The sequence below is a fragment of the Hydra viridissima genome, unplaced genomic scaffold (assembly GCF_058129835.1).
Source record: "Hydra viridissima isolate aposymbiotic clone 2 unplaced genomic scaffold, HvirCarnegie_v1 scaffold_1, whole genome shotgun sequence".
NCBI lineage: Eukaryota > Metazoa > Cnidaria > Hydrozoa > Anthoathecata > Hydridae > Hydra > Hydra viridissima.
The window spans coordinates 701473-724206 of record NW_028324300.1 but is presented as its reverse complement, the minus strand read 5'-3'; the positions used below and the strand labels follow the sequence as shown (position 1 = coordinate 724206).

Genomic DNA, 22734 nt, shown 5'->3' with positions numbered 1-22734 from the left:
GCCAGCATTCTCTTTCTTTTTAAACATGGGTGAGTATTGTGTTAGGCACCACAAGAAACGCCGAATATATTTGATCAACTACGCTTTTTTCAACATCTGTGAGGTGAATGTAATTTCTCTGATTTCACTTTATTACCTAGGTGAAGTCGTTTCACATGTTTAGTAATTTTTTTACGCAGATTGAAAGACATTGATGTTTGTAGCTGCAAACGTCACTGGTACTGTTTTAATATATCAGTTCAGTGAGGTCATTGCATGTGAGTATTGTATGCTACTATTTATAGTATAAAAGCCTGGGGCCAATGCTATTAACATAAAAAACAAAGTTTTTTCCGTAAAACACGAAGTTTTTACCGTAAAAAGCGAAGAAAAAAAAAAGTCCATTGCTATAAACATTCAAAAAATTCCGTTTTTAAGATAAAAACTTCGCTATTTAATCCAATGCTATAAACGAACAAGGGAATCACTTTTTCAGATAAAAAATGCGTTTTTTCGAAAAAAAACTTCAGATAGATTTTTGATCTCTATTTTAGATATTTTCTTCGTGATTTTTAGCGGGATTCTTGGAACAACGTTAGAGCTTCAAAATCACTGAACATTCTTTGTGTTTTTATGTGGATATTCTATAGATAAAACTGAAAAGGATTTTGGTAACTCCATAATAAACTAATTACTTAAAATGTGCATTTATTCAGTTTTTTCAGTTGCTTGTTGTGTTTCGTTAACAATGCATGCACGTATTTAACATTCCATGCTTATTTATGTAGGTTTTCGATAGTAATTTTGGTTAAACAAGTTTTTCATAATGTTTGACTAAAGAAAAGTATTAATAGTCCACAAATATGCTATATAATACACAAATACACAACAAAATAAAATGCTGTCTTAAGAACTTAAAACTTTACTAGCAATAAAGATTAGAGAAAACAAAGAGGTTCTTCTTGGGAAGCTTAGTATATTTTAATTAGCAAAACTATTTAAATAAAAATATGTATAATGACATTATATTTCATATGTATATATATATATATATATATATATATATATATATATATATATATATATATATATATATATATATATATATATATATATATATATATATATATTCACAAATATTACAGTATAAGTATGTAATATATAGTATGTATTAACATAATATAATCATGTAATCAATCAATCATATATTTCTAAATAAAGATTTTACATTCAAGTTTATATACAAGTAGTTATAGACTAATGTGAAGTAAACTACTAATTGTGCTAATGATATATAACAAGGGTAAAAATAATGGCAATTTAATTATTATATTCAAAAAAAGTAGCAACAGCAGAGATATATTACGATATATAAAATTAACAATGATAACACGATGTAATGTATAGTATATATCAATTTTGTATATATATATATATATATATATATATATATATATATATATATATATATATATATATATATATATATATATATATATATATATACAGCTGCGGCGTTAGGGTAGGGCCTGGTTGGGCGATGGTCCAGGGCGCCGAATATAAAGAGGCGAAATTTAGCCTTTTTTTGTATGGGGTTCAATTGAACTAGGGGCGCCATAGAAATCTCGCCCAGGGCGCTGGTAGTGCTAAAACCGGCACTGTATATATATATATATATATATATATATATATATATATATATATATATATATATATATATATATATATATATATATATATATATATATATATATATATATATATATATACAGTATTGTGAAAAAGTTAAGAACCACAAAAAAAACAAATCGTAATTTATTTTTATTTTTAAATTTCTTTTTAACCGAATATATTTTTCTGGTAAAAAAGAAAATAATAATAAATTTTAGAAAATAGACAAACAAAATAAAAAATAATAATAGTGATAAAAACTTTTGAACAAATATAAAAAATGTATTTAAAGTTTTACAGGTAATTTTTATTTTAAAAAAATTGTGAAAAAGTTAAGAACCACAGAACAAGAAACGATAATTTTTACCTAATACCGCGTAATTCTACCATGAATTTTTAAGCACTCATTTATACGATTTGGCATTGAGTCTATTAAATTCTCTAAAATATGTTTGGGAACATTTCCAAGTATTGCTGGTAAAATATTGCGCAACTCCTCAAGGCTCCTTGGTGCTTTCTTGGCAATCTCTTTATCAAGCCAACTCCAAAGATTTTCAATGCAATTTAGATCTGGGCTATTTGGTGGCCAAGTTAGACGCTCAATATTTTTACTTTCGAACCATTCAGAGACAATTTTAGCCCTGTGACATGGTGCATTGTCTTGCTGAAAAATGAACGGAACGCTTTGCTCAAGTGCATCAATTGACGGTAACAAGTTGTTATTTAAAATATCGACATAATAACTAGAGTTGAGTCGACCATCAAATAATTTAAACATACCGAGACCATAATATGTCATGCAGCACCATATTCCAACCGACCCGCTACCTTGTTTTGTTCTTTGAACGATACAATCGTGATTATATTTTTCTGAAGGCTGCCTGCGAATCATAATTCGGTTTTTTCGGTTATCAACCTCGATATTCATCTCATCACTGAACATTACTGTCCTCCATTTTTGTTTAGTCCATTCTTTGACGCTTTGGCAAAATTTTTTTCGCTTTTTTATATGTAGTTTGGTAAGTCGCGGTTTTAGAACAGCTTTTTTCCATAACATATTGTTAGCTAATAGTTTCCTACGCACAAGTGATGCCGATGCTTGACGTCCATTTGAAAGCTTCCATTCCCTTCTTAATTCATGCGACGGCATGGTTCGATTTTTCTTTGCAAACCTGATTAAAAGGCGATCATCATTGGGTGTCGTCAAACGCGGTCTTCCAGAACGATGGCGATCAACGTAAGATTTCGTCTCTTTGAATCTTTTGATGATTTTTAGCACCGAACTATGTGATCGCTTTACTATTCTTCCAATTTCGCGAGCGGATTTACCTTCCTGGTGAAAATGCACCACTTTTACACGATCTTCATAGGTAATAGCTTTCTGCTCATTTTTTCAAAAGGAAAGAATATTTTTTTGTTTGAAATTAAATACTTTTTTTAAAAGTATTTAAAAAAAATTAATTTTTTTCAAATGTTTTTATTGGTTCTTTGGTAATAACTCAGGTCATTAATAGAATATTTAAAAAAAAAGGGAAAAATAAATTTAAAAAGACGTTTCCGCCGCATTTCGCACCAAAAACTCTTTGTGGTTCTTAACTTTTTCACAAAAAAAATATAAAAAAAAATCAACACATAATATTTACTCCTTATTTTTTATAGGTTCTATTAACTTATTTTCAAAAAAAAATTTTTTTCTTTTTTCTCATGCTATATTTAATATGTTTGAAAAAAAAAGACTATTTTATTATCTATAGAATAAGAATTAATTAGATTTATTTGAAAAAAATATTTTTTTTTATTTAGTGGTTCTTAACTTTTTCACAATACTGTATATATATATATATATATATATATATATATATATATATATATATATATATATATATATATATATATATATATATATATATATATATATATATATATATATATAGGTAAGCTTTTTTAGGTATGATTCTAATTATAAAATAATATAATATTATAAAATATTTAGTGGAATATTTAGACAGCACAGCCTACTTAATAACTAATAAAATTTATTAAATAGGCCTACTTAATAAAAATTTTAAAAAAATTGCTGTTATCAATAACGTATTAGGGATAAAAAAAGTGCGTGAATTTTAGTGACGTATACGTTTTATGCTTCATAGCAATGGCCGAAAAAAATACAAACGGCGATAAATTTTTCGAGTTTACGCATTTTTTTACGTAAAAATAATTTACTTAAAAAATTGCGTTTTTACGAAAGATTTTTTTTCTCGAAAAAAACTTCGAGTTGTTTATAGCATTGGCCTTTTTTTAAATTGCTTTCCACCTGAATCCTTCGCGTTTTCATAATAATTTTGACACTTTATATTTTAGAAACCAATATACATTTGTATTCAGTTGTAAAAAAGAAAAAGAGTCATTGAATTAAAAAATGAAGCCGAGAATTAATAATTATCACTTTATAAAAATTTTTTAATCAGTTTTTTTTATGATAATAATTTGCCACAGTGATTTTTATGTCAGCTAATCATAGATTCGTGATTTGCAACCATGAAAACCAAAAGATTAAGTTTAAAATGGTCTAACTCCTTAAAACTGCTTTTTGTTTAAATTTGTGTCAAATTGTTTAAACTAGCTGAAGAAACACGAAAATATTTTTCTAAAAGGTCTATGATTAATCTTCAACAATACCTAACTGTGTATCTTTAAGTGTTACTATTTGCGAAGCCTATTATTTTTTTTTTAAGGAGTGATAATCATTGAAAAAACTTTCATGAATTGATATTAGCACCGAGTTTTTATCTGCTTTATTACCAAATGTTTCTTTATTAAGAATTTTGATAACTTTACCGTTCAAAATTCTTTAATGCAGAATATTTCATAGACAAATTTTAGATCTTTTAAGACTTTTGCAAAATGATAGTTATTTCAATTTTAATAATGTAAAGTTGAAATATTTTTGTTGTTTCGTTTTCGACAGCTCTCTTAAAAAAATATTTTTTAAACATATAAAGAGAACGGTTAAATTACGAGTTGAGGATAAGTTATTAATCTAAAAACGTTGTTTTCTGATAAGTTTTTCTTGAGCTCATCTTAGTTCGCGATGATGCGCGTGCGTTTTTTGTGGATAAATTAACAGGTGGATTTCAAAACTGACCGTTTTGTGCCGCAGTTATCATCGGTTGATAGATTCGACTAAAACAACTAATAAATAAAGCCATTAAGTCGCTGGCCATACTCAGTGACCATTCTGAGCATGGGTAGCTCTACCAAATCCATTACCTAACACTTAGTGTGTAATTCTTGTCAGATTTAGTTTTTTTGCTTTCGTTGGATCACTTGTGTTAGCATTTTGTTAATGTTCAATAGTTTTAACGACAGATTGGATTTTAATTTAGAGAAACAGTTTATTAATAATATTGATGGATTTGTTCGGATGAACGGATTCTTCATGCACGGATTTACTCATATTTACTTAATTTTTGGAAGGAAATTGTTAAATGAATTCAATATACTTTAAGTATTTTAAAAAAGTAAAATAAACTTAAAAAAACCATAAAGTTAGGAAGATTTTTTAAATGCATGCAGCGTTGAGCTGTAAAAAGTTGTTTATGGTACACAAGCCATTATTTCGCTTCTTCAAGTAAAATTTGCAAACAATCGCTTCGAAGTGATTGCATCGGTTCTAAAATTCGCGTGTTGAATTAAAAACTCATTTTTTATTTAAAAGGTAAACATGAAAACCACAGGGGAAAAAAGTTTTTAAAATTTTTAAATTATCCCCTATTAATTAGATAATCAAACAAGTTTGTTTTGAATCAGCTTTTAAGGATGACCAAGGATGAATCAGGTTTTATCGTGTGAAAAAAATGGTCTACTTCAATGGCAAACATTTGAAGGAAGAAAGCGTAGCATAACAAAAAATTAATTTGAAACCATAAAAGTGACTGCTGTTTTTCCCCTTGAGGTTTTCAAATCTTTAACAGTGGTACCCTCTATTAAGGGAGGTGACCTTTTTTTTTATATCGAAATGAAGCGCGATATATATATATATATATATATATATATATATATATCGCGCGATATATATATATATATATATATATATATATATATATATATATATGTATATATATATATATATATATATATATATATATATATATATATATATATATATATATATATATATATATTAGGGTGACTCTTAAAACAACATTTTTGAAAAAAACCTTCTCCTACCCCTTTAATTTGTTCTGTATTATACTAAAACACTAGGTTTAAAATTTTTTTAATTATATAAAAAATTCAAAAATGAAAATAATAATTTATAAAAATGTTTTTTATAGATATAAATGCATAAAAACTATTGTTTTTTAGCTGAAAAAAAAAAGTCAGTATTTTAAAGTTTTTTGAAAATAATTTTTTTAAAAATGTTTTTTAGGTAAATTGATTTTTATTTTTTGAAGTTTTTGTATAATTTCGCTTCTTTTTCAATACATTAGGGACCCGTCAAATTTTTAAGGGTTTTGAGCTACCCCTAAATATATTTTTTGCTCATAAAAACTTTAAACCTGTGTTTTAGTATAATACAGAACAATTTAAAGGGGTAGGAGAAGGTTTTTTTCAAAAATGTTGTTTTAAGAGTCACCTTAATATATATATATATATATATATATGTATATATATATATATATATATATATATATATATATATATATATATATATATATATATATATATATATATATATATATATATATATATATATGGTGGAATCAACATACAATACGCGTTGGAGAATATATTTATTAGTTTTGCTTTTCTAAGACATGTTTTAAAATATTTCTTATTTTTCAATCAAACAAGAATGCTCAGGGTTGGATTGCTGCTTTTCGCTGCAATTTGTGTTGCGACGACATATGGCAAAGAAAAAACCGGCCTTGATTCGCCGGGTTTTGAACAGCAGATTCTTGAGGTTCGTTTTTTTCTTACATTTATAATAATGATTGTAGGTATGTGCATAAAACTTTTAAATTATTTATATATTTAATTATCATATATCATTGGAAAAAAAAGCTTTAAACTAGTATTAAAATGGTGAAAATTTCATAAAAAACGAATGATTCTACAAAAGGTTATGCCGATTTAAGTAAGAAAATTTCTTTTGAGAAAAACTGAGACAAATATTAAAATTTTATGTTTGGCTAACGGTAGTTTTGCAATGGAACTTTATTATTTATTTGCGCTGTATTTTGCTTCTGTTAAATTTTTCTTCAACAAAACGCTTTAATAAAAAATAATTTAAAAAATTTTAGTGTTTTAATTACTTATCATATTGATTAAAAATAAAAAATATTTTTAATAAATGAATTAAAAAAAAAAAACAAAGTTTTATAAATTTGTATGATAAATATCGCGTATAAAAGCGTAATAATAATCTCTGTGTAATTATAAGATTTATCTCCATGTAATTATCTCCATTATAAAATTATAAAATTATACGCTCTACGTAATCATAATTCTATACCTTATTACGCTATCTTAAACTTTACTTATTTTTTGCGATGCTGTTTTTGCACAGAACTTTAATAAAAGCTTTTCATTTAAAAAGTTGATTAAAATTTATTGGAGTAAGAGTGCAGGCGCGGATCCAGTAATTTGTAACTGTGGCCAAATTTTATTTTCACGATTTAAATTTCGCTAAAAGATTGATATATTAACATTTTTTCACAGCATTTATTGATTGAATAAAACGTCGGTAACGTATAATAAGAACCGTTGTAGACTTGGCAGGAATTTCTATAGCCAATTTCGTAAATTACGGCAGACAAATTAAAATTTTTAGGGATATTCCTTAGGCGAAAAAACCCAAAACTAACGTGGCTGCCGTTAAATTTAAACTATATGGCCATTGCCAAAATGGCCACCCCTTAGATTTGCGCCTGGAGTGGGAATCATAAAAATCGATCACATTTTACCATTAAAACATCAATAATGAAAAAGCATAGATCTGTTTATGATAATGAAAAATTATTGATCTGTTCATAGACAAGACATAAGGGAATGGCAGGTACCAAGTGCTCATGTTATACTGATTTATTAAAATTACTATACACTAGCATTTCGTAAACATACAATGCCATGAAGAATTGAACTCAACACCATCACCATTCTCATTCTCGTTTGATTCCCAAAAAGAAACTATATATATGGGACTGTTCTTTTTTTCAATCTAAGAAGTCTGCCATAGAATAAATCTTGGTTGTTAGCGTCAGCATCATGCCACATATGACATATATTTCTTCCAACAGCGGCACCTTTGAGAATGTTTTCAATATCTGCAGCCGCAGTACTTTCCAAATCATGGAACAGTTGCTTTATCTGCTGAGGTATGAAACTTTTAAATACTTTTTCCACTTTTCTTCTTTCTTTGACCGCCTTAATTTAAATCATTTTATCCATTCATTTAGTCAACTCCACCTTCAATTCTTCATGGCATTGTATGTTTACTAATCACTTTTTTCGGGCTTAGAATATAGACCTAGCTACCAACTTACTTCATACATCAGTCGGTTTTTTAGAGAGGAAGTTAGTTGTTCTCTAAGGGGTCCCATAAGTAATCATTTTTAGTTTGGAATATTTGTTTCAGGCTCAGAACGTGAATACCTATTGACGTGTTTTATTGCGCAATGTAATATCTGTGACCTTAAAGTTAGTGACTTAAGTGATTTTAAACGATTTTATTGCTCTGGGGCCAATGCTATAAACATAAAAAACGAAGTTTTTTCCGTAAAACACGAAGTTTTTACCGTAAAAAGCGAAGAAAAAAAAAGTCCATTGCTATAAACATTCAAAAAATTCCGTTTTTAAGATAAAAACTTCGCTATTTAATCCAATGGTATAAACGAACAAGGGAATCGCCTTTTCGGATAAAAGATGCGTTTTTTCGAAAAAAATCTTCAGATAAATTTTTGATCTCAATTTTATATATTTTCTTCGTGATTTTTAGCGGCCATTCTTGGAACAACGTTTCAAAATCTTTGAACATTCTTTGTTTGTGTTTTTATGTTGTTATTCTATAGATAAAACTGAAAAGGATTTTGGTAACTCCATAATAAACTAATTACTTAAAATCTGCATTTAATCGATTATTCAGTTCCTTTTTGTGTTTCGTTAACAATGCATGCATGAATTTAACATTCCATGCTTATTTATGTAGGTTTTCGATAGTTATTTTGGTTAAACAAATTTTTCATTGTGTTTGACTAAAGAAAAGTATAAATGGTCCACAAATATGCCATATAATACACAAATACACAACAAAATAAAAGGCTGTCTAAAGAACTTAAAATGTTACTAACAATAAAGATCAGAGAAAACATAAAGGTTCTTCTTGGGAAGCTTAGTATGTTTTAATTAGCAAACTATTTAAATAAAAATATGTATAATTACATGTATGTGTGTGTGTATATATATATATATATATATATATATATATATATATATATATATATATATATATATATATATATATATATATATATATATATATATATATACTTTCAATAGTTTTATTAACTTAATACACTAACATAGAAAATAGCTTCTTCTACACTGTGTATAATACGATAAATTGTATTGGTAGAGATTCCATGAGAACATGAAAAAAAACATTTGTGCCAATAAAATTAAGAAATACCATTTTCTGGAAACGTACTGAAATGCTTTTATTTCGCTTAGTATAATGTTGCAAATCATCTTTAAGCCTAGTTTCTAAAAATCTAATAAAGCTCTTGGGACTTGATACTGCGCTCGAAAAACGTTGTCAGAAACATCTTCGTTAAAAAAGCGGCCATTAAACTAAAATGAAATTGAAAAACAAAACAAAAATATAATTTCTGCGCCTATTTGGTATGATTTCTGATTTTGTTCGATAAAAAATCATTAAAATAACATCAAAATTTAGTAATTTTAAGTAATGTTTTAAACACCAACCTCTCGAGGCAATCGGTGGCAAAGCTCAAGCTGCAACTTCGAAATCTATGTCTTCATCCGAAAAAATTAAATCCATGTTCCTATTTTAATTTTACACAGTTTTTTTAAACACCAAATACTAGAATGTAAAACTATTTAAAAAATAGAATAGACAGCACAGCCTACTTAATAACTAATAAAGTTTATTAAGTAGGCCTACCAAATAAAAATTAAAATAAAAATTGCTATTATATTACTACTATATATTACGGATAAAAAAAGTCCGTTAATTTTAGTGATGTATACGTTTTATGCTTTATAGCAATGGCCGAAAAAAACACAAACAGCGATAAATTCTTCGAGTTAACGCATTTTTTTACGAAAAAAAATTTACTTCTCAAGTGTACTAAGGCGGGAAACCAGGTTTTTTTCAGCGAAAACTGCATTTATGCTTTAGTTGATATTTCGTTCAAAAGCCAAAAAAAAAAGCAACATATTTGGTATCGTTGGAAAGGTTTTTCAATGCACTTTTTGATGCAATTAAAATATATATTTTATAAGCAACCTCCAGGACAGAGTTGGGGTTAGAATAAAGCCAATACTTTCTGCAAAACATGTTCGCGCACAAAGGCTGGGGCTCATTTTTGCTTAAATTAAACTTCAGAAAATCGGTTGAGCTTTGATACATATAACCACATCGTGACAAAGTCTTTCAAGTTACCATGCAACTCACAAATTAAAAAAAACCCAATATTTTCTGTTTTACAATAAAAAAAACTTTGCTTTTTTTTATAACAAACGCTTTAGTGAAAAAGTTTGTCACGTACTTTATGTGAACATTTTGCAATCGTATTCACTAAAAAGTAATAAAAATTCATGAATAAATTATGTTTCGGTTGCGCCAAAGACAAATGTAATAAAAATGAGTCTCGGTTGTATTTTACTCGGTTATATTTCCTCAATATTCTCGGCTGTAGTTTTCGGTAAATTTATCATATAAGTTATCTTACGCGTCATTCGCAACAGAACTGTTTTTTAAAAATTGCTTATATATACAAAAGAAATTATTGACGCCAAATACGGTTTGCATAATCTTAAATTATAAAGTTCTCGGTACCGAAGCTTACCGCGGTATGTATAAGTTATTTACGAAACATCCAATCGAATTTAACTAAAGCTATCGGCTTTTTTTTTTTCTTAGAAAAAAACTGGTTTCCCGCCTTATAATGCAGCAGATTAGCATTAAAAATGACTAAAATTGTGCTAAAGTGGATAAAAGCATGAAATTTTCACAAAAAAATCAGAAAATTATGCTGATTATTTTAAGATATGGTGGCAAACCATAGCATGACCAGAACTGTCTTGAATCCATGATGGCAGTTACCGCCATCTTGGATTTATAAAAACCTTATCAAATTTTAGTCCGTCTAACTAATCTTGGCCTAAATTTAAGGGATTGTAGATCATTCGAAGTATATATTGATCGCATATGCGCCAATGAGTGGGAAAGGGGCTTGAGCACGGCCCTCTTGCCCAAGAAATACTCCCTCCCCTCCTGCTTTTTTTTTTAAAAAAAAGTCTTTAATTTTTTTATTAAATATTTCTAAAAAACTTGTTACTCAATAAAAAAGTTTAAAGCAGCTAAGAAGCCTAAACAACTTTTAACAAGCATATTAGTTAATATTAATCTATACATTGTTACATTTCAATCTCTGGTACACTCTCCTAAATGTGTTCGTAACAGCTTAAAATGTACTGCAAAGAGCAGTACATGTTAAGCTGTTACGAACACATTTACAGCGGCGTGTTGTACAACCTGTCCTACATCCGCACTGAATTAACTCAGGACAGCATTTTTCAACTTCAGGAAGCGTCATCCATATTGGATGCGTATAATCCACGCAGCCCTTGACAAACACACTGCATCACGATCACAGTCATATTGACAGGCTTAAAGAAATGCTGGACCAATGTCACAATTAAAAATAAGTAAAACATCTCAACCTTCCTGTTGTGCATGCATGTAAAGAAAATGGGCTTGTAGTTTTTCTTTCAAACGTGTGCTATGCATACGCTAAGTTGGTGTATGTAGCCTATTTTCAGTTAGTTGGGACAAACGATCAGCATATAGTCTAGCTAGATCAGCTAGTTTGAAGATGGGTGTGATCCATTCTCTGACCTTGTTTCTTCAATGTAAACGATCAACTGAGCAAAAACAATGCCATGTTCACAGTCAACTTCATCTTCTACTTGCTGCGTTTCAGCACGCATGCGTCTATCAAAAGTACGTTTTTTTTTGTACAGGTCATTGAGACACTTAGTGTGATACTTAGCCTCTTGAGCAATTAAATCTGTGTCGCTCAACTTGGTCAATAATGTAGAATCACCCAAGGTAATAACACTCTCCCGGACTTTAATATCCAAATCCATATCAACTTGTTTGCAGAGGTACTTTGGCAGAAAATACACTTTACCCATCAATCGGATTAGGCCTGTCGAAAACTTCATTCTACGTAGAAATAGGATGTGCAACAATATATAGCTTGGCCTTAATATATATGTATAGAGGCCTAGAAATAATATATATATACATACGTATATATATATATATATATATATATATATATATATATATATATATATATATATATATATATATATATATATATATATATATATACATACGTATATATACATACGTATATATATATATATATATATATATATATATATATATATATATATATATATATATATATATATATATATATATATATATGATATAAAAAATAACTATAAACTTAATTTTAATCGATAAATATTGTTTATCTATTTTTCAAAACTTTTATATTTTATTTGTGATGTGATTTGTTTTAATCGTTTTTTTTTTAAATCGTTTATTTAAAAGTGCAATATGATTGGATAAACTTAGACTATGCGGTAATTATACAATACTTTATTAAAAATTTTGTTACTAAAAAAAATATTCCGTGAAAAGTGACTTAATTATTCTTTATCTTTCTCCAGCTCATTCACCATACCTTTTTGGTAAAACTAGACGTGTCACCATATCTTAAATGCATTGGATACTTATTTTCTACATCTAGAAAAAGTTTCATGCTTTTATCCACTCTTGCACAATTGTTATGCTAATCTGCTGCACTATTAGTACACTTGAGTTAAAAAATTGCGTTTTTACGAAATATTTTTTTTCTCGAAAAAAACTTCGAAATGTTTATTGCATTGGCCCCTGGTTTTACACCAGACGGACGATCAACCAACTGAAGAACATTTACGTCATTGCGTGCTGTTCTATTTTCGATCGTGAGTTAGTGCAACAGTCGCAACAGAAAATTTTATGATGTGTTTGTAGACGTATTGAAGGTCAATAAGTGCCAACTTTGGTTTAGAAATATTTCCAATGGTGATTTTGTCTTGTCTGATGACGATACAAATGTATAATATTTTGAATATTATTCGAAATCATAACTTATCAACAAAACAATGTTAGAGTAAAAATATGATTAATAGTTTATATTTATTTACATTTACTGTCCTTGTAACAGTGTTTATTGAGCTGAACAACAATGATTGCTGCAGTCTCTACCAAAAAAGGCAATTAATAAATAAAAAGGGCTCTTCTGAAATATGTATTTCTGGACAGGTGTACTCTCAACGTATTGACCAAATGAGACTAACAATTTATTGTTGTTGCTGTTACTATTATCATCATCATCATTATCATTACTTTTATTATTATTATTATTGTTATTATTATTGTTACTATTATTATTACTATTATTATTATTATTATTATTATTATTATTATTATTATTATTTATATTTTTTATATTTTTTATTATTATTATTATTATTATTATTATTATTATTATTTATATTTTTTATTATTATTATTATTACTATTTATATTATTTATTATTATTATTATTATTATTATTATTATTATTATTATTATTACTATTATTATTATTATTATTATTATTATTATTATTATTATTATTATTATTATTATTATTATTATTATTGTTATTAGTATTATTATTGTTATTATTATTATCATTGCTATTCTTATTACTTTTAATGCTACTGTATTTATTATTATTGCTGTTAATGTTTTTATTTTTAATTATTTAAATATTTAATTATTGCTATTTTTAAAAAATTCTACCTTTTTTTTAATATAGAAGTCCAATCAACTAAATCCTAATGGAGGCTCAAAGTATGAGAAAAAGAAAGAAAAGTTTAAAGAAAGTACCAAAAATGCCAAAGAAACTTTCAAAAAACTTGGCAATGAAGATGTTGCTGGTAAAAATCCTACTAATTTTATTTATTTTCTTTGTTGTGTAAAGTATATGTAATGTAAACAAATAGTGTTATCTAAAGCAATAGTTCTGAAACATTTTTACAGGTGCAATAAATGGTGTTGGAGAAGGTTTAACTCAGCTTGTCAGTGGCATCAGCAGTGGAAGTTGGCAAGATATGCTTCTTGGTGGTCTGAGTATTGTTGGAACACTGGCAAGTTTGGCAGGTCCAATGGGTGCTGCACTTTCAACTGTATTAAGTCTTGTTTCAATGGTATTTGGTCTGTTTGGTGGGTCACAGGGTATGGATTTTGCTTTGATATTCAGCAAGAATTTTAGTAAAATTTAATGAATTATTATTAAAGTTTATTTTGTTAAAAAAATCTTTCTTTTAAAAGTTCTTTACTTTTTCAAATAAGTCCAAAATTTCATTCACTTGGTGATATTGAACAAAGCAATAAATGTTGAGATCCAAATAAAGTTAGGATATTATAAAAGAACTGTTCTTTTTACTTTTTTTGAACATATATTTGTCATGTATTAAAAATAGAGGCGGAAGAGAGTCAGGAAGGAATGTTAAAGCGAGTTATTGATGAAGCACTAACTCGTGCTCGTGCAGATGAGCTGAGAGCTGAAGCAGAGGGGCTGAAGAAAGCTGTTAGTTCAATTCGAAATTCAATCAATCAGTTTCGAGAAGAGAATTCTATAACAGAAAACCAAGCAACTGAGCTTTATAACCAGGCTTTTAGGGTATGTTGCATTTTTATTCCATTTTCTAATTTCTACTTCCTTTTCTTGTTTCATTTTTCTAATTTCTAGTTCCTTTTCTTGTTTCATTTTTGTTTTATTTTAATATAGAAGTTTGGGTATAGAGTGTAATTGAAATGACTTCCCATATATATGACTATTAAGAAATTTAAAAAAATTAAAAAAAAAAGGTCCTAATGAATGTTGTCACTCATTTAGTAGTTCTTCAAGCAAGAAAGTTTGTTAAAAAGTTTTTATAAATTTAAATCCTTTTCCTTTTATTTGATACTTTTCTGGTTTCATTACAAGAAAAAAATATTAGATCTACTTCCACCTTTTTTCTGCCACTTGCTTGCAACATTTTCAAATTCTTTCTTCTCAGATGTCATAAATAATAGTATGTAAGAAAACTGTTATCAAATATTAAATATAATAATCATCATGATATTTAATAATAATTAAATAATAATCAAAGTTATGCTTATCTTTTTTCTTTTCTATAAGAGAGAAAAATTCATCACAAATTTGCTCTCCAATAAAAAATTTTTTCTCCTATACAAATCTACAATAATTTTAAAAAGTCACTATAAAAATAAACCTTTATTTATGGAAAGATAATGCAACTTCCAAATGGGAAAACACAATTTTGTGATTTGGTTTTAAGTGAAAATAACTTTCTTATTTCAAATGATGTTATGGCTTTTACATATTTTTCTACTTTAACTCTAAAAATTTTTTATAGCTAAAAAGACTTTCAATAAATAAAAATATGCAAATGATTTTTATTTAGGGTTTAAACTTCTTCGGGCAGCTGAAATTTTCCATTGATAAATACTGTGATTGTTCAGTGGAAAATCCAACTGATGAGAAAAAAGTATCCACTGCAAGAGAGAATTCGGACAGGTGCTTGGAGTTCCTCAACCTCTATTCTGATCTCTCCATTCTTCGACAACTACTGATTGCTGATATGGCAAGTCTTGTTGGTTCAGTTGGTCTAAGTGGCACTGCAACTAATCTATTGTCATTAACAGAAAAAGAAAAAATTTCAGACAAAGATATTCTTCTTTTTTTGTTGGATCCAATTAATAATAAGTAGGTGGAGATGTTTTGTATTCACTGACAATATTTAAACTTGAGCTTTTTTACATTAAATATTTTGTAAAAGTTTGCAATCATTGTCTTAAATCTTTAAAAAAAATTATTTTTTGTTATAGACAGCAAAGATTTTGCATTGCTCAATATTTTGGAGCACCTGGTAAGTACCCAACCCTCCAAGCCTATCTTGCTAGCTTAACTCTATCATCAACGGGTGAAGTTGCTACCAAACAAGTTGTTATATGTTCTCAAAAAGAACTACTTGGACTTTGTTACAAACTTGAGCCAAAGAAGCATAAAAAGAATGACCTTCTTGGATGGAATCGTGCCATCAAATCACTTTATGTTTCAGGTAAGTGATGTTTGATGAGGCATTTATTCGTTCAGTATTTAAGCATTTTTTTCCATATTTGTTAAATTGTAATTAGTTTAAATTTTTAGAACAGATTAAGGAAGAATTTCAGAAACTTTCTTTTATTATACTTTTGTTCTTATTTAAAGAGATAAGACAAATTATGGTATAATAATTTTGTGGTATAATTATTAGGGTATATAATTGTATTTATGGTATAATTATTATTTATGGTATATAATTATATTTATGGTATAATTATTTTAGAGGGACTGGTAGTTACTGGATTTAGCGATGACAATTACAAAGGTATGCTTTTTTTAGTCTGTTAAAAGTATTTTTGGTATTGACAGTTTGTTATTGTTATTGCTATCATTATAAAGGTGCTTCTTATGGGCCGTTTCCTGGAGCAACTGTGATTGGACTTACACCAGGTGCATGGAGTTCTATCAGTATCTCACAACTTACAGAAAAAAGAGAATATGTTCGAGTTTGTGAAAAAGAAAAACTAAGTCAGGTAACAATAAACAGTATCTTGCTATCAAACCAGTTTGCCTCTCATATTAAGAATACCTTTTTGTTTATTTTTTTCAAATAAAGATAAACTAAATGTGTGCCAGACATTTATTAGCATTAAACTCATGCTTGTTAAACATTTATCTTGTATTTATCTATAATATTTGAAAGTAAATTAAAGTTTTGTAAAAGACTTTTAAGTTAATTTCTTAAGAGTTTACTTTGTCTGTCAAAGTTTTTTTGTTGTTGTGCAAACATTTTATTAATGATATCCATACTTAAAGATTTCATGTCCAGTTTTGAAGTTAACACAGAAATAAATGATTCTTTATTCAAACTTGGAGTAATTTAGAAATAAGTTAACACAGAAATAAATGATCCTTTATTCAAACTATTTGCAATTAAACTACATTTTATTGCAAAATGTTAATCATCTTCTAGACCTTATTCAAATCATTTAATCAGTTTTTATTGGAATAATGTAATTGATTTCTTTCAAAACTATATGAGTTTTAGCATCATGAGTAAATTAATTCATATATTCTTATAATACTCTTTTGGATAATCATTGATATTTGTTTTTTTACTTTTTATCCACGACATGTAATGAAGAAAACTTGTATATCAAGTTTATATTCATACATTAATTTGTTATTTACTCATTATCATTTGTTATTTAAAATTTCTAACAATGATATAGATGTTTTTACTTTCTTTGTTGAAAATCAAAAACCCAAACAGCAACACTTACTTCTAACACTCTCATTCTAAAAATTTTTTTAGTTTATCATATGAAACTAATTATTAGACTTGATGTCTTTTTAGTTAAATTATACTTTTTTCCTTTCAAACTATTAGGTTAGGAATAAATCAAACTGAAATGTTGGCTTTTTTTTTTTTTTTTTAAGTATCTGATTAAATATAGAGTTGTGCTCTCAAGCAACATGCATTTTGTAATATGTTGTTTGAAAATGCAATTAAGTTTCTTATTTCTTGAGTGCATAAATTAGTTTCTTCATTGTGGAATGTTTGATTAAATTTCTTACTATTAAATAAATCTATTTTGCCAAAATATTTTGCTTTCAAAAACATTGAAATAACAGAATACAGTGGTCCGCAAATCAGATTTCAGTTGCTCACAAGGTTGTTTTTGTTTTTATAACAACTACGAAATATTTTAATGAAAGCAAATAATATTTCAGGCTCAAATAAAATTGATTTGAAGGTAAAATCTGAAGATAAAAATTACAATTAAAATTAAAATTCAAAAATTGAATCAAAGTTAATACAATAATAAATTAAAAATTTAAATTAAGAATTTAGTTTTTCAACTTTGACAGTTTTTAGATTAATGGTTCTGCAGTAGTTAATCTATGACATAACTGATGTCTTCAATGGAGTTGGGAAATTCTTGCTATGGTTTGTAACCAATCAAAGAATAAATTTTTTCTGTCCCTTGCTCTTTATTGGTGTGTCATTGTAATTCTCAATAAGACTGGTTCCCCTTTCAGCTACATCATTTACAACTGTCATGTGTGCAGCCAGTTTGTAAAAGTTTTTTGAAAACTGGATCAGGTGTCCACTGTACTGGTGGTAAAATATTGTCTGAAACTTTTTTTTACTTCCTATCATTAGGATATCAAAGGAAGATTTACTTGTTATTTTTACATGTCAATGGGTGTCTGGTCGATGTAGACTTTGTACTATCTTTTCTTTGATTGATACTCTCTGTCATCTAAAAGCGCCATACCAACCAGTTGTTTAGAAAGGAACCAGAGGTGCCTTGAAAATGATTTATGTGACTTGTTAGCAGCAGTCTAGTTTGGATAAGTCTTCAGGTTTTCACAAAAATTTAATGTCATTGAGAGGAACTTGGATTCCAAGTGGTGCTTCATTCCACTGTTTGACATAAACAGAGTTAAGCTTGTGATTTTCTTGGATTCATAATCAGCCAATTGAATCTTAAAAAGTAAGGTTTTAAGTGCGTAACTGGCTTTTGCCATCTATTTTCCATGATTTGTTGACTGAAACCTTGAAATTTCTTGTTGCTTATATGCGCACTAAGAAACTGAAGGAAAAACTGAAAATTTCCAGATAAAATTCTTTGGCTAACGTGTTTTAAGAGCAGTTAGTAAATAGACAAGCATTTCCTGTTGAATGTTCTTCAGTATTGGATCCTCAGAAACTTCATCAGTTGTTGTATAAAAAGCATCTTAGTTCATTGATGGCTATTTTTTCTGAAATATCTTAAATGGAACAGTAGATGGACATTCAAATGACTGTTGTCTCAAATACAAGGCCTTTGATCTGTGAACACAGATTCCATTTCTCAATTATTTTAATAAGGCATTTGCTGAAGCCTCTCCTATTCTCTATCCATTTTTGGAATGGGGTACAGTTTGTCCTGGCCATTCCCTGTAACTAATAGCTATTTGATCCAGATTTTTCTTTAGTCCATCAATGTCAAGCAATTCTTCCCTGTTGCAGCAATAGTGGTCCTACCAAAGAAAATTATATTCATCAAATGCAGCAATCCATTTTCTTTCTTTTATTCTGGAACACCTGATTGAACTTCAAGATAAGGTTGTTTCTGAAATGTCATAGCTAAGTGCCAGTGCAACAGCTCTGGGAACAAACACAGCTCCACAGTCTGGGAGGCAAGCGCAACACTAAGTACCTAAAACTATAGGGGGCTGGAAAGTAAATTTTTTTTTTGATGATGATGATGACGATGATGATAATGACAATGAAGATGATGATGATGATGATGATGATGATGATCATGATCATGATGATGATCATGATCATGATGATGATCATGATCATGATCATGATCATGATATAATGTTGCAAGTGTTTATGGCTGAGTTTGAATTGTCTTATGCTCAACATCTTCCTCTGATTCTGAATAAAACATAAATGAAAAAAATTCACCTATTATTTAATTAATGCCCTTTGTCATATGTTCTTCATATCTTACTTTCATCTTTCTTTCATCTTTCTCTCTTGTTTCTTTTGTTGCATCTTGCTGCTTTTGCAGCTATCTTTACATCTACTCCATTCTTTATCCAGGAAAAAAAACATCCCTTAATATGCAAAAGAATTCCCAATCTTTGCTCTGTATTTCTGTCATCACCTCCATTGTCACACTGTCAAAAAATTTTTGAAGGTGACCCTTAAACATGTCTTCTTACATCCTGTTGCTTTTTCATTGTTGTGTTCTGTGCTCCATCATAGCTAGATAGTCCTATGCAGCTTTGACAGTTTTCTGACTCATGAGTCAACCCACTCTGTTGGTATCCTGGCTTGCATCAAAATGCAAATAACTGCATCACAAGACTTTTTATAACTTTCTGGAAAGGTTAGTCCTTCACTTAAATGATAAAACTGAAGCAGTTGCAGTTTATCCAACATGCATGGCAAATTTACTTTAGATAACTGAGAAATTGGCTTTCTAATCAGCCAGTGCTCTGGAGTGGGTTTCTAACTGGACGAAGCCAGTTTATAGTTTAGTTTATAGTTTTTTTACTTAAAGAGTTCAATAGTTCAATTTCAGTTCAACATGAATTCAATATTAATTTTAATAGAATAAAAATAAAAACATGCATGTTAGAATTTAGCACCCAAGTAAGTAAACTAATTTACAATGTGTCAAAATTGTACAAGAATCACAATTGTTGACACAATAAAAGTAATGTTGATAATGGGTTGACCTGTAAATGTTGTTCAATCAGCCTAAAATTTTGCTGGCAAAATATCTATGGGCGATTGAGAAAAATATGGCAAATAAATATCACAAATTGCTCCGTGTGGAGCAATTATTCTACAAACTTAAACTTTTCAGTATGGTTGTTTAGACAACCCTAATGCAGAGTAATCATTCAAAAAATATTCCATGTTTAACGTACACATGCTGACAACAATATGTTAAACATAATTTATATTTTGTAAAGGATGGAAGGTGCGATGAGCTTGCAGTAAAGAACTACACTGATCTGAAAATGGTCAGCGGCCATGGTGAGTTTTTTTTTTATTATCGTTTTAAATAATATTTTGCAGTTTTAGTTGGTATAACTGTGTTTGATTCAACTTATCAGTTTTGTGTTATCTTTAATCTCTCATTGAAGTTTCATTGAGATTAATTCTTTCTTCTTTTTTGAACTTTTTTTCTTTGTTTTAAGATCTTAAAATGTAAGTCAGTTCGAAGTTGGCATTCTTAAGATGTTGAGAGGGTTCATTTGGTTCACTACTTTATAAACATTATTTTTTTAGAGGGAGACATATTGACAAAAGAATCAAAGAAATGCCATTTCCCTTTTATTTATGATGGGGTAACATACAATAAATGCACGAAAGCTGGAGGTAAAGACTATTGGTGTGCAACATCTGTGAAACGCGATAAGCAGTACTCAGAATGGGATTATTGCGTTTTTCGTAAGTTTTCTATAGAATTTTATTAAAAAATTTTTTTTTTTTTTAGTTAATGATAAAATAAAAATAAAATAATGTTCAGTTTTGTTAAAGCAAAAACTTTTTTTTATACCCAGCACAAACATGGTCAGAAAAAATCTTATCTATATCCATTCCCGAAAATACTCAAGTTTATCTTTACACAGAAGAAGACTACAAAGGTTTGTTATCTAATTTTATTCACATCGAATGTATTTTTCAAAATACTCGCCAATATATAAGCCATTATATCTTCATAGTGTTGCACTTCTATGTTGTTAAATTTTTGTTTTCAGGCACTGCCTACGGTCCATTTTACGGCTCAAACACCATTGATAAAGTTTGTGGAGGACCTAAGACGAAATCCATGAAAATTTATGAAAGTAACAAGAAATCCTCTGAGATGGTAAAGATCTGTCGTGGTGCATCTTTCTCCCAGATGTGCGATTTTATTGAGATTGGGGTGAGAAGTTTTTTCACCATTTCCTAAACAACCAATATTCGTTTCCTTTCGTTGATTTCGTTTTCGTTCGTATGATAATGTATTCTAGTAAATCATACTTTGCACACACCTGTAATTTGTTCACACCTGTATTTTGTACGCACGTGTATTTCTAGGTTTACCCACGTTTAATCATCCATGGATGCTATTGGCACAATGAGGGAACAAAAATTAAAAGTATGCGTGTTCCTGGAGGATTTGCCGTATATATGTGGACTGGAGAAAATTTTCAGGGAACACCTTTAGGGCCTTACATAGGTCCTGTTTCTGTTCCAGTCGTAGATGGTGGTGAGCCATCAGAAGAAAATGATAAATCTCAAATTAAATCCTTAAAGATTGTTCAGTACAATCCTGTAAGTGACATTTCTGTCAAAAGAAAGATCACAAAAGCAAAAATCTAAATGCTTCAAAATGATGAATTAGCGAGGCAAAACTTTGTTATTCTTGAAGTATATAGAGCTGTAAAAAGTATTGTAATTTTTATTCCCCATTTGTCCATTTAAACTATATTTAGAGATTTTTATGCAAGTCTAACACATATATTAAACTGGTAATTGAAATAAAATATTTCGATTTTCAAACGCAAGAACGCTTTGTTCCATATAATAACTATTCCTTATTTCATAATATGAGAATATTTTTATCAACGAGTTCTCTCACAAACATTACATATTACTTTTTTGAAAAGTTCAAGAGTTATCAACAACGTTATGGTGAGCATTTCATACTCAAATTAAATGTGTAAATCTCGATACTTCTTCGCTTAAATTCTTAAACCTTTAAAATAAGATCATATTCTCCGGATTACTTTATAACGAAGTCTCTGATACGTTTATCGTTTACCTAACCTCAAAAAAATGCTAGAGCATGTTTAGTTGCTTACTATACTTATATATATAGTAGTTACTTAGAAACGGTAATTGATTTGAATGAACTATTTTAATATTCTGCATATTTTTTAATCTTCATGGCAATCCATTTCTTAATTTAGCAGTGTATTCAGTTCAATCAACGCGTCCTGAAACGGTATGATGAAGCATTTTAAACCATTTTGGTCGAGGTCCATTCAAATTAGTGATGCAGTTTAACAACCCATTTTGTTCTTCTAAGTATAAGGAAAAGAACTTCTAATTCTA

At 28.4% G+C, this 22734-nt stretch overlaps 1 protein-coding gene across 2 annotated transcripts; it reads left to right on the top strand.

The window, feature by feature from the left end:
• The first annotated feature begins 6473 nt into the window (after positions 1-6473).
• Positions 6474-22066, top strand: LOC149892786 (uncharacterized). Of its 2 annotated transcripts, none has more exons than XM_090070933.1 (13): positions 6474-6616; positions 13821-13941; positions 14045-14239; positions 14488-14687; positions 15475-15776; positions 15899-16131; positions 16399-16440; positions 16515-16648; positions 20601-20664; positions 20920-21081; positions 21195-21278; positions 21393-21559; positions 21715-22066. In XM_090070933.1, the coding sequence occupies exons 1-13, from the start codon at positions 6509-6511 to the stop codon at positions 21997-21999; spliced, it is 2097 nt and encodes a 698-aa protein (XP_089927059.1). In that variant the 5' UTR covers positions 6474-6508; the 3' UTR covers positions 22000-22066. The 2 variants fall into 2 exon arrangements, with proteins under 2 accessions (XP_089927059.1, XP_089927065.1); XM_090070939.1 differs by lacking the exon at positions 6474-6616 and adding an exon at positions 12930-13071.
• The last annotated feature ends 668 nt before the right edge of the window (positions 22067-22734 follow it).

Bases quoted from the DNA above. Each gene is read 5' to 3' on its own strand.
- LOC149892786 (XM_090070933.1), top strand. From the start codon at position 6,509: ATGCTCAGGGTTGGATTGCTGCTTTTCGCTGCAATTTGTGTTGCGACG. The intron at 15,777-15,898 runs GTAGGTGGAGAT...TTTTTGTTATAG, and splicing joins TTGGATCCAATTAATAATAA to ACAGCAAAGATTTTGCATTG. The intron at 21,560-21,714 runs GTGAGAAGTTTT...GTGTATTTCTAG, and splicing joins GCGATTTTATTGAGATTGGG to GTTTACCCACGTTTAATCAT.